Genomic DNA, 13,459 nt, shown 5'->3' with positions numbered 1-13,459 from the left:
TGTGACACTCTACTGATACTGTGTTTAATCCTTTCATGGGTGATACTGTCTGCTCAGATACTACTGTATCTAATCCTAGCATGTGTGATACTGTCTGCTGATACTGTATTTAATCATTTCACGTGTGATACTGTCTGATGTGATACTACTGTATCTAATTAAGGCATGTGTGATACTGTCTGCTGTATCTTAGCTAATCATGTATGATACTGTATCTACTCCAGTCATGTGTTATAATGCATGCTGAACTGTGTATCTAATCCTATTATGTATGATACACTCTGCTAAGATGCTTTATCTAACCCTATCTTGTGTGATAGTCTGCTAACCCTCTGTATCTAATCCCATCATGTATGATACTGACTGCTGAGCTGTGTATCTAATCCCATCATGTGTGATACTGTCTGCTGAGCTGTGTATCTAATCCTATCATGTGTGATACACAGCTCAGCAGACAGTATCACACAGGATAGGATTAGATACACAGCTCAGCAGACAGTATCTAATCCTATCCTGTGCGATACAGTCTGCTGAGCTGAGTATCTAATCCTATCATGTGTGATACTCTATGCAGAATTGTGTATATAATCCAATGAAGTGTAATACTGTCCACTATATAGTAAGAAGGTGATAGGCAGAGTACTGTAGTCCAGATATCTCAGCCCCAGGTTTCTGACATATGTGTGTGGTCCAGGGCGGATCTGGAGTAGCCTCAGCCCAGGTGTAGATCCTTGTCTCATTACTGGGCCAGAAAAGGCTGCAGCTCCTGCGTTGCAGTGCAGTTCCATGAGGTTAAAGGAGGTGTGTGGTTCTGTCCTGTAACCCTGAGTCCGTTGAGACAAAGTTATGCTTATTTTGTTCGTGCGGCTGGAAGTAAGCCACACGTATAGTTAGGTTATCCGTTCTGTTTAGATAGTTGCTCAGATGAGCAGGTATTTATTTTGTTTATGCCTGAAGTTAAGGCTGTATTTTATTTTGCTCATTTTGTGCCTGAAGTCGAGGTTTAGTTATTTCCCACTTTTTTTTCTAAATAAACCAGTTTGCTGCATATTTTGAGGCCCTGTCCTGACTGTTTGGGTCCGCACCACTGCTTCTACCGAGCTAACTTCCCTACAATATATGTCTGTATCTATCTATCTATCTATCTATCTATCTATCTATCTATCTATCTATCTATATACACTGTATATATGTAACTATGTCAATCTCCAGTGGATGCATCTCGGCTGTAATGCATCTGCACTGTTTGAACACTGGCGTAGGGCTTGTCAGCAGGAGTAATATAATCTTGTATTAGGTATAGGACAACACCTATACTACCTACAACCAAAGGCTTCAGACATGAATAATCAACCACCAATGCCAATGATCCTAATATAAGGCCACGTTGGCCATAGCAACTACAATCTGGCTTTAGGAAGTTAAACTAGTGATCTGATAGGCTGCTTTAGGTTATCATAAATGGTCTGTCCAGTTGTAACAGAGAGAGCTGATTGGCTCCTCTGAACATCTGACCTCCCACAACTACTTTCTCTGGGTGGGCCTTTGCCTCAGGGATAAAATCTGAAAGCTACAGTAAAGACTGACACGGATAGCAGCTGCCCCCTCCTCAGCATAGATAAGTGTGTGATTGCTGAGGGCCCAATAGCTGGGACCTTCCAGTGACCTCCCAATTCTGTTATGTGACGGAGACCAAAGGCTTCTCTGGATTAGATATACTTCCACAATTATTTTTGTGAGTGTACTGCCCCCTAATGGCGGGGCTGTGACAACCTCTTATTTGCTTTCACCTGTGACAAGTGACAAAATGGAAAGTCATGTGACTCCAGTATACTCTCCAGGAGGCGGCGTTGTATTTTGGGTGGAGAATCATTGCACAATCTTTTTTTCACCAGAAATTCTCAAGAAGGAAATTTTTATTTTATTACATTCCAAAGGTTGGAAATGACCGAAGTCTCCACCTTAATCCCGGAACAGATGGTAAAGCCATTGAAGGCAGGATTGTGGAGCAGTCTGTACTAATAGCACACAGTTCACACAGTGACCGCTGGCACACAGGAAGGAAATGACTTCAGACAGGAATGAATGGCACATCAGCTGTGTCGGAGACTACCAGTGGGCAGCCCTCTTCTCTGCCACAATCTGAATGAACTGGGCATGGTTGGCGTACAGGCTGCAGCTACTACTGATGTCCACCCACTGCACCTTGCCCGCGTCGTCACCAGCTTGTAAGGCCAACTTGTCCAGGATGTGCCCTGATAGGAGATGGCAGAGAGTAGCATCATAGGTGAGAAGAAAGGGGCAGGTTGTAGTACTACTACCAGCACTATACCCACCTGACTCATCGTGGTAATTGACAGCTTGGGTCTCCATCCAGGCATTATCGGTGTTACGGGGGTCGTCCACGTATCCACTGTATAACTGTAATGTGAGCAATTATAAATAAGTACACCCACATAATTGCACCTACCACCCTCCGAAATATTACATTGGTAAGTTCTCCCCTAACTGGGACAATAACCCAACATTTAGTGGGCACCCACCCTGATACAAAATTTACAATACCCCAATAGAAAGACCCAGGCACAACCAAAACGAGCACCACTAGGACCATTACCGGTAAGTGCTCCTGTGAGAAGAGGCTCTGGATCCTCTGCTCTGTCTCCTGCTCTTGTCCTGTACTCTCCAGAGAGTTGAGCGCCTCCTCACAGAACTCCCTGCGCAGCGTAGCGGTCACCAGCTCCCCAGGATCCACCATACCCTGCAACGAGAAAACAGTTTTATAAAGGCAGTATAATAGTAGTTATATTCTTGTACATAGGGGGTAGTATTATAGTAGTTATATTCTTGTACATAGGGGGCAGTATTATAGTAGTTATATTCTTGTACATAGGGGCAGTATTATAGTAGTTATATTCTTGTACATAGGAGCAGTATTATAGTAGTTATATTCTTGTACATAGGAGCAGTATTATAGTAGTTATATTCTTGTACATAGGAGTAGTATTATAGTAATTATATTCTTGTACATAGGAGCAGTATTATAGTAGTTATATTCTTGTACATAGGAGTAGTATTATAGTAGTTATATTCTTGTACATAGGGGTAGTATAATAGTAGTTATATTCTTGTACATAGGGGGCAGTATTATAGTAGTTATATTCTTGTACATAGGGGGCAGTATTATAGTAGTTATATTCTTGTACATATAAGGTAGTATTATAGTAGTTATATTCTTATAGAAGAAAAAAGAAAGCTTAAAGCTCACCACCTTGCTTTGGCTTGTCGATTTCAAGTAACCTGGGTGCATGATCCAAACCTCCGACTAAGGCTTGTGTATAGGTACAAACAAAATGAATTGATAGAAGGATCCGCTCTACCAGGAATATTTCTTTAAAAAATAACTTTTAATCCATGATGATTAAAAAACACTCCATAGACAAGAACAATAGTGCAAAAGTAGGAAAAAGTGATTAAAACCGCATAGGTTTCATTGTGGCTAGAATGAAACCTATGCGGTTTTAATAACTTTTTCCTACTTTTGCACTATTGTTCTTGTCTATGGAGTGTTTTTTAATCATCATGGATTAAAAGTTATTTTTTAAAGAAATATTCCTGGTAGAGCGGATCCTTCTATCAATTCATTTTGTTTGTAGTTATATTCTTGTACATAGGAGTAGCATTATAGTAGTTATAGTCTTGTACATAGGGCCAGTATTATAGTAGTTATATTGTTGCACATAGCAGTATTATAGTAGTTATATTCTTGTACATAGGAGCAGTATTTTAGTAGTTATGGTATAAACCACCATCTCAGGACTTTTACTCAGCTCTATAACCCTATAATCAGTTTCAGTAGTCAGACATTTCCAGTTCTTCCTTCTGATCATTACACTGTAGTCAGAACGCCCCGATTCGCAGGTTCTATCTTGTCTGAGAAGTAACAAGTTGACATAAAATTATTCTTATAATTACGTTACACAATATTTGGGCTGATCACTTATTGTCATACTACTTGGTGTGCTTGGACGTGCTAATAATGAGTACCCGGCTGTGCCCCCATATGACACTGGTGATACATTGTGTAACCCTGCTCAGATATTACACAGCAGTGACCTCGGTGCCTGATTTGTATTCAAAGGGAACATATGAAATAAGATTTGACATTTTTACAAGTTTCCATCAGTCACACATGGTGGTCTCCCTTAAAGGGGCCTCTCTTCTTTTAGTACCTACTATACAATGTCACTCTATACTTGAAGGAATATGTTTCACTCACCCCCGGGATGGCCCACTGCCCACAGTCCTTTCTCTGTATGGCAACAAATTGTAATAAGGGTTTCCCAGATTCGGGGTGCATCACCCTCTTCCCTGAAGAATCTCGTTTCCACCTGTAAGAGGAAGATGATATAAAACAAAGTCTTGCACAACACCTGCTGCTACATGAGAGTAGTAGTAGTCTTACCTGGTTATAATAGGGTCTGCGGCGTGGTTAGGCCCCCATCGTCCTAATAATCCTCTTCCTATTATTCCTGTCCGCCCTGAGGGGTTTCTAAAACGTGAATGCAGTGATAGGAGTCACATCTAGAGGTGATAGAAGACCCCTATAAGACCTGCTCCATGTCATCCGCACCCACCTTGGTGACCCATTCAGCACTTCATATGTCCCCTCAAAACTGGTTCTCTGTACTTGTCCGTCGAGAGTGTTGTACTGTGGGCAGAAGCCTTCTTTGCTGAAAATGACATAGAGATGCTTTGCTTTACCCCGTACTGATATATATTCAGTCACGTTATTCAGTATACTCCAGTCATATCTAAAGCTGCATTCACATTTTTACTAGTTTTCTATGAATTCTCATGCTACAAGAAGGCCCCCTGCTGGATCGGCACAGAGAATGCTCTGTTGGAGATGGTCCTGTAGGAGGCAGTGTAGTGGGTTATACAAGTCCAGCTATGCCATTTGTGCTCAGTGAAGGCATTCATTAGAATTATAATTGCAGCTCTGGATGTGACTGGAGTGTAAGACATGATTCGATACAAAATTAGGACAAGAACAGTAATTTGGTAGAGTTAATTTTGTGGGGCTCTTCTTTAGATTTAAGGGGGTTTTCCAGGACTTATGGATTATTATGTGATCATTGTGGAGTCTGACATCTGGGAACCCTGCTGATCAGTTGTTTAAAGAGGCTATGGCCTCTTCCCTGTGCTGACGATCTCACGCTCATCAGTCACATGGTAGAGCAGCAGTTCAGTCCCATTCAAATTAACGGGGCTGAGCAGCAATGCCAAGCACAGCCATTATGATATGCAAGGTGCTGTGTATTGAGTGAAAAGGCTGCAGCACTCACCTGAATATTGCCAAATCTTTAACCAGTTGATCGGTGGAGGTTGTGGGTGTCAGACCCCAATCAATCTCATACTGATGACCTCGCCTAAGAACAGGTCATCCTGCAATACGCTTTCAGGCAATTTTTGGATAGTAGTGTAACAAGAGAACACATAACACTAAGAAACTACACCCTTAGAGGTTTAGACAATGGTAGACTGAACTAGATAAACAGGTCTGGGGGTTTAAGTGTACCTCTCACCTCTTTGGAGGGTCCGCCCAGGGAGGTTGGGCAAGAACAGAAGGAGCGGTGTACTCTACGGGCTCATACTCCGGCCAATCTACAGACCAGTTGATCTTTTCTTGAGGAACCGGCCATCTCTCCACTTTGGAGCCGGGGTAAGGAGAGGTCAGCGCTTTGACGTGAGTCGCCATTCCGGACGGGCGGCTACGGTTACGGTACCAATAAGACAACAAGATACTGTGGAAAAAGAAACACTTGTCACATGTTGACTGTGCAAATAATTCACAACTGAGTCATAATCCGAATCCACAAGAAAGGCGAACCGTGAGAAAATCGGGCATAGAACAGCAAAACACCTGCAAGAAATACTTCTATATGAACAGTACGTGTTGCTTCTCATCCTGAGCTTCCTGGTTCATAAATAGAATACCAAAATAAAGTTAAGACTGGCACAGGCAGAGCTCTAGGTAAATGAGCACGGAGAATACAACCTATTGTGGATGCTAATGGTGGCTTCTGTTGTTCCCATATTAACCCAGTTTCTAACCATGTCGCATGCATATAACATAGATGGCAGACATATCTATGGTAATGTGCACACCTTCCGAGAGCAGCTACCGCAGCAGTGATGGTGGCCGTGGTAATAGCTCGAGTCAGGGTACTACCCACCATCCGCACGTCTGGTCAGACACTTCAGTGTGGAGACTTTAAAGGGAAGATGTGACAGAATCAGTATATAATCCAAAAACATGGTGTTACACACATACTGCCCTCCTGAAATACTCTGTGCTGCTGCAGTGCACCTCCAGATAACAGCACTTGCTGCGGAGTTCATTTCTGAGGTATGTGGCATTAGCTTTTTTAATAAAATGGCTTCATCAGCAAATGCTTGAGCCGGGCTCTGTGCCACGACATTCCCCCAGCTGTACTGTCAATGTGCCTCTTGTTGTACGTACAGTTACAAGGTTCAGTCCCAGGGCACATGGAGATTTTGGGAATGAGCGATGAGGGACAGAAGAAAATTAAAACCTCTGCAACAAACTTTGTCAACAGGATATGATAGAGAAGAAAAGACCGGTACTGATGTGAGATAAAACACTCACTACTAGCAGCAGCAGCACAAATGATGTTATTGAGAAGACTGACCTGTGCTGATGTGAGATAAAATACTCACTACTAGCAGCAGCACAAAAGATGTTATTGAGAAGACTGACCTGTGCTGTTGTGAGATAAAATACTCACTACTAGCAGCAGCACAAAAGATGTTATTGAGAAGACTGACCTATGCTGAAGTGAGATAAAATACTTACCACCTGCAGCAACATAAAGCATGTTATAGAGAAGACTAAGGGTCAGTTTACACTAGCGTTCGGGAACGCTGTGTTTTCCAGGACCTTTCTTTTCACCAATTTATAGTCTATAGGGCTGTGAGTAACCACTTTTTAAGCGGATAGGGTTTTCGTTTTTCAGATCCCCATGCGGACCCAAAGAACGATAACCCGAACGCTAATGCGAACTTAGCTGATGTGAGATAAAATACTTACTACTAGCATCAACATATAGGATGTAATAGAGAAGACTAACCTGTATTGATGTGAAACACGACATATACTACTTTGCAGCAGCATAAAGGACGTTATAGATAAGACTGACCTTTACTGATGTGAGATACAACACTTATTGCTAGCCACAGTAGCGTATAGGATATAATAAACAAGTACTGACCTGTACTGATGTGAAATACAACACTTACTAGAAGCAGCACTTTGCCTGTGTGTGTCTTTGCTTCTCTCTCACTCCGCCCTTGCCCATAGACTTTTTATGGGTTACTGTAATCTGATCCCTTTCTAAACTGAGAGTCAGTCTTGACAGATTTATCAGAGTGAACAGTTAAAGGGGTGTCCAGTTATGGTCACTTATCCACTAGATTAACCTCATAATAGGGTATAAGTGACCGATCATCGGGGGCACGATCACCAGGTTTCCAGTGTTTAGGAGGACAGAGGATCAAAAGTCCCCGTGAGGCCTGTTTGTGAATGGAGCACCAAACAAGCCTTAGAAGAACTTTTGCCCCCTCCCCTTCTCCTCAGCACTGGGGGATCCAGCTATTGGCCCCCCAATGGTTGGAGACTTATCCCCTGTCCTATCGATAGTGGGTGAGTGTCCATAATGTGACAACCCCTTTAAAAAAAATAGGAGAAAGTGGCTGATAACACTATAGCATCGTTCTCTGATAACATATGGGATATGGTAAAGTTTTTTTAGATTTGCTTGTAGTGATTTATAAAAAGTTTTTTGAAAGGCTGTGACCATTTATAAGATTGGTTGTCTATTCACTAGTCCTCAGTGACTTCGTTGTAGCCATAGGATCCAACGTCACAGAGGCCTAGAGGCAACTCAGCTCACGTAACCAATCAGCAGGGGACAAGTTGTCACCGAGCCAGATGTCTGATCACTGACACAAACGTATGGTTTATAGAAGAGAGGAGATATATGGGAACAGATATAGGGTATATAGAATAAAGGGTGATATACGAGCATAGACATAGGATATATAGTATAAGATGTGATATACAGGCTATAGGATATATAGTATAAGATGTGATATACAGGCTATAGGATATATAGTATAGGATGTGATATACAGGCTATAGGATATCTAGTATAAGATGTGATATACAGGCTATAGGATATATAGTATACGAGGTGATATACAGGCTATAGGGTATATAGTATAAGATGTGATATACAGGCTATGGGATATATAGTATAAGATGTGATATACAGGCTATGGGATATATAGTATAAGATGTGATATACAGGCTATAGGATATATAGTATAAGATGTGATATACAGGCTATAAGATATATAGTATACGAGGTGATATACAGGCTATAGGATATATAGTATACGAGGTGATATACAGGCTATAGGGTATATAGTATAAGATGTGATATACAGGCTACAGGGTATATAGTATAAGATGTGATATACAGGCTATGGGATATATAGTATAAGATGTGATATACAGGCTATAGGATATATAGTATAAGATGTGATATACAGGCTATAAGATATATAGTATACGAGGTGATATACAGGCTATAGGATATATAGTATACGAGGTGATATACAGGCTATAGGGTATATAGTATAAGATGTGATATACAGGCTACAGGGTATATAGTATAAGATGTGATATACAGGCTATAGGATATATAGTATACGAGGTGATATGGCTATAGGATATATAGTATACGAGGTGATATACAGGCTATAGGATATATAGTATAAGATGTGATATACAGGCTATAGGATATATAGTATAAGAGGTGATATACAGGCTATAGGATATATAGTATAAGATGTGATATACAGGCTATGGGATATATAGTATAAGATGTGATATACAGGCTATGGGATATATAGTATAAGATGTGATATACAGGCTATAGGATATATAGTATAAGATGTGATATACAGGCTATAAGATATACAGTATACGAGGTGATATACAGGCTATAGGATATATAGTATACGAGGTGATATACAGGCTATAGGGTATATAGTATAAGATGTGATATACAGGCTACAGGGTATATAGTATAAGATGTGATATACAGGCTATGGGATATATAGTATAAGATGTGATATACAGGCTATAGGATATATAGTATAAGATGTGATATACAGGCTATAAGATATATAGTATACGAGGTGATATACAGGCTATAGGATATATAGTATACGAGGTGATATACAGGCTATAGGGTATATAGTATAAGATGTGATATACAGGCTACAGGGTATATAGTATAAGATGTGATATACAGGCTATAGGATATATAGTATAAGATGTGATATACAGGCTATGGGATATATAGTATAAGAGGTGATATACAGGCTATAGGATATATAGTATAAGATGTGATATACAGGCTATGGGATATATAGTATACGAGGTGATATACAGGCTATAGGATATATAGTATAAGATATGATATACAGGCTATGGGATATATAGTATAAGATGTGATATAGAGGCTATGGGATATATAGTATACGAGGTGATATACAGGCTATAGGATATATAGTATAAGATGTGATATACAGGCTATAGGATATATAGTATAGGATGTGATATACAGGCTATAGGATATCTAGTATAAGATGTGATATACAGGCTATAGGATATATAGTATATGAGGTGATATACAGGCTATAGGATATATAGTATAGGATGTGATATACAGGCTATAGAATATCTAGTATAAGATGTGATATACAGGCTATAGGATATATAGTATAAGATGTGATATACAGGCTATAGGATATATAGTATAAGATGTGATATACAGGCTATAGGATATATAGTATAAGATGTGATATACAGGCTATGGGATATATAGTATACGAGGTGATATACAGGCTATAGGATATATATTATAGGATGTGATATACAGGCTATAGGATATCTAGTATAAGATGTGATATACAGGCTATAGGATATATAGTATAAGATGTGATATACAGGCTATAGGATATATAGACGAGGTGATATACAGGCTATAGGAAATCTAGTATAGGATGTGATATACAGGCTGTAGGATATATAGTATAAGATATGATATACAGGCTATGGGATATATAGTATAAGATGTGATATACAGGCTATGGGATATATAGTATATGAGGTGATATACAGGCTATAGGATATATAGTATAGGATGTGATATACAGGCTATAGGATATATAGTATAAGATGTGATATACAGGCTATAGGATATATAGTATAAGATGTGATATACAGGCTATAGGATATATAGTATAGGATGTGATATACAGGCTGTAGGATATATAGTATAGGATGTGATATACAGGCTGTAGGATATATAGTATAAGATGTGATATACAGGCTATAGGATATATAGTATAAGATGTGATATACAGGCTATGGGATATATAGTATACAAGGTGATATACAGGCTATAGGATATATAGTATAAGATGTGATATACAGGCTATGGGATATATAGTATAAGATGTGATATACAGGGTATAGGATATATAGTATAAGATGTGATATACAGGCTATGGGATATACAGTATACGAGGTGATATACAGGCTATAGGATATATAGTATAAGATGTGATATACAGGCTATGGGATATATAGTATAAGATGTGATATACAGGCTATGGGATATATAGTATACGAGGTGATATACAGGCTATAGGATATATAGTATAAGATGTGATATACAGGCTATAGGATATATAGTATAGGATGTGATATACAGGCTATAGGATATCTAGTATAAGATGTGATATACAGGCTATAGGATATATAGACGAGGTGATATACAGGCTATAGGAAATCTAGTATAGGATGTGATATACAGGCTGTAGGATATATAGTATAAGATGTGATATACAGGCTATAGGATATATAGTATATGAGGTGATATACAGGCTATAGGATATATAGTATAAGATGTGATATACAGGCTATAGGATATACAGTATAAAATGTGATATACAGGCTATAGGATATATAGTATATGAGGTGATATACAGGCTATAGGATATATAGTATAGGATGTGATATACAGGCTATAGAATATCTAGTATAAGATGTGATATACAGGCTATAGGATATATAGTATAAGATGTGATATACAGGCTATAGGATATATAGTATAGGAGGTGATATACAGGCTATAGGATATATAGTATACGAGGTGATATACAGGCTATAGGATATATAGTATAAGATGTGATATACAGGCTATAGGATATATAGTATAAGATGTGATATACAGGCTATAGGATATATAGTATAGGATGTGATATACAGGCTATAGGATATCTAGTATAAGATGTGATATACAGGCTATAGGATATATAGACGAGGTGATATACAGGCTATAGGAAATCTAGTATAGGATGTGATATACAGGCTGTAGGATATATAGTATAAGATGTGATATACAGGCTATAGGATATATAGTATATGAGGTGATATACAGGCTATAGGATATATAGTATAAGATGTGATATACAGGCTATAGGATATACAGTATAAAATGTGATATACAGGCTATAGGATATATAGTATATGAGGTGATATACAGGCTATAGGATATATAGTATACGAGGTGATATACAGGCTATAGGATATATAGTATAAGATGTGATATACAGGCTATGGGATATCTAGTATAGGATATACATATATACTACAGGGGGTGATATAAAAGTTATAGGAAATAGATTACCGCAGTGCTCTGGGGTGATTGGTCTATACTAATGCCAATCCATCATAGCGCGGATCTATTGGCGGAGCGCTCCGCGGCCCGTGCCCTGCACCCACTTACCTGGCCGCAGTGCCAGGAGCTCTCTGATTGGCTGACACGCACTGGCCCTGACCGCGGAACCCAAACACAGCACAGCCGGCCCGAAACAGGTGATTCACAGCAGCCGGTACTCTGGGTGACATACTGCGCAGGCGCACAGCAGACGGCTACGCCCGCTATTTCCATGGTGTCAGCCTGTTGACAGTGGGCGGGATGTGTTAGCGGCAGACTGGCGCTGACGAGAAGGAAGGTCTGAGGTAAAAATGTGAGGAGGGGCTGTGCGTGTAATACAGAGATACGGCATGCAATGGCCGCGGCCACAGGTTATGTGGTAATAGCTGGAGCCATGTGTGACATCCTCCCCTGAAACACAGGTTATGTGGTAATAGCTGGAGCCATGGGTGACATCCTCCCTGAAACACAAGTTATGGCGGGAAAACTCACATTCAGGTCAGGTTCGTATATCGTGGTTATAGCAGGATAGGATGAGGGTGTACTTTACTGTCAAACCATCAAGTCACAGGTGAGATACAGCAAATATATAGTCGGCCATAGCTCTCCTATATACTGACTGAACAGAATAGAAATGTCACAGAATACCCCACCCAGTACAACCGGTCCTGAAGATATGTGAGTGATTACAGGTGTGGTCTGATCAGACACTGGGGCTTGCCACAAGAGGGCGTAAAAGGGCTTTCCCATTTGTATTATAAGAAGCTACTTTTGGGTAGTGTACCTCTTGGTGAGAGCTAGACGTGTCTTTTTTCCATTTGACACACTTTGAGACGGGGCATCACTGGACTAAGAGCAGCAGGAGGGTTATGTCCATGAATTGCCCATTCTCAGGGCTCGTTCACATCTGCGCCCGGTCTCCGTTCTGCAGGTTTCCGTTTCCTGCACTAAACAGAGGCAGGAGACAGAAACCTGCAGGACTCTTTCATACCTATTCATTTGAATGGGTTTGAAAGATGTCTGGCGGTGAGCGTTTTATGCTCTCCGCCGCAAAACCGTTTTTTTTTTTAAATCGGATACAGAGTCGGACATGCAGTAGTCTGTGTCCGGTTTTATAAAAACGATTTCGCGGCGGAACGCATAAAACGCTCATGGCCGGACCCGCTCTGACAGGTTTCCGTCTTCTGCATGCAGAAACCTTGGAACGGAGACCTGAACGCTAGTGTGAACCTAGCGTCACCTAGGTATTTGGAGGTGTTGGCATTGGTTACATAAGGGCGCACACGTGGCAAACAGCACGGCCCAGGCAGATCACCAGTAGGGAGAATTGGGTACTTTTTCATTATTGGGTCAGCATCGCAGTTCAGCATCGGGCTCTGTTATCGGGCCAGCAGTTCGTTATCGGGCCAGCAGTTCAGCATCGGGCTCCGATACTACTGGGACTAAAATTACTGGGACTAAACCTACTGAGACTATCTGAAATGAAGACAGTGGACAACTGTTAGGTTACCAGAATTTACGCGTTCATTTCTTTCACTACTTTTCGTTCGCCAATTGCCAGAATAGCGCCAACTGCTGTC

The 13,459-nt window shown here is 40.3% G+C and overlaps 1 protein-coding gene across 2 annotated transcripts; it reads right to left on the bottom strand.

Moving 5' to 3' along the window:
• Positions 1-1,898: 1,898 nt before the first annotated feature.
• Positions 1,899-12,112, bottom strand: NUDT9 (nudix hydrolase 9). Of its 2 annotated transcripts, XM_075284038.1 has the most exons (9): positions 11,949-12,053; positions 6,172-6,275; positions 5,589-5,807; positions 4,638-4,733; positions 4,466-4,552; positions 4,280-4,391; positions 2,618-2,761; positions 2,337-2,421; positions 1,899-2,255 (listed from the first exon to the last, which is right to left on the bottom strand). In XM_075284038.1, exons 2-9 carry the CDS (start codon positions 6,240-6,242, stop codon positions 2,110-2,112), a joined length of 960 nt encoding a protein of 319 aa, XP_075140139.1. In that variant the 5' UTR covers positions 6,243-6,275; positions 11,949-12,053; the 3' UTR covers positions 1,899-2,109. The 2 variants fall into 2 exon arrangements, with proteins under 2 accessions (XP_075140139.1, XP_075140138.1); XM_075284037.1 differs by lacking the exon at positions 6,172-6,275 and having other exon boundaries at positions 11,949-12,112.
• Positions 12,113-13,459: the final 1,347 nt, after the last annotated feature.

This window comes from Leptodactylus fuscus, chromosome 8 (genome assembly GCF_031893055.1).
Source record: "Leptodactylus fuscus isolate aLepFus1 chromosome 8, aLepFus1.hap2, whole genome shotgun sequence".
Taxonomy (NCBI): domain Eukaryota; kingdom Metazoa; phylum Chordata; class Amphibia; order Anura; family Leptodactylidae; genus Leptodactylus; species Leptodactylus fuscus.
The sequence above is the reverse complement of the archived record's forward strand: the minus strand, read 5'-3'. Positions and strand labels throughout refer to the sequence as shown.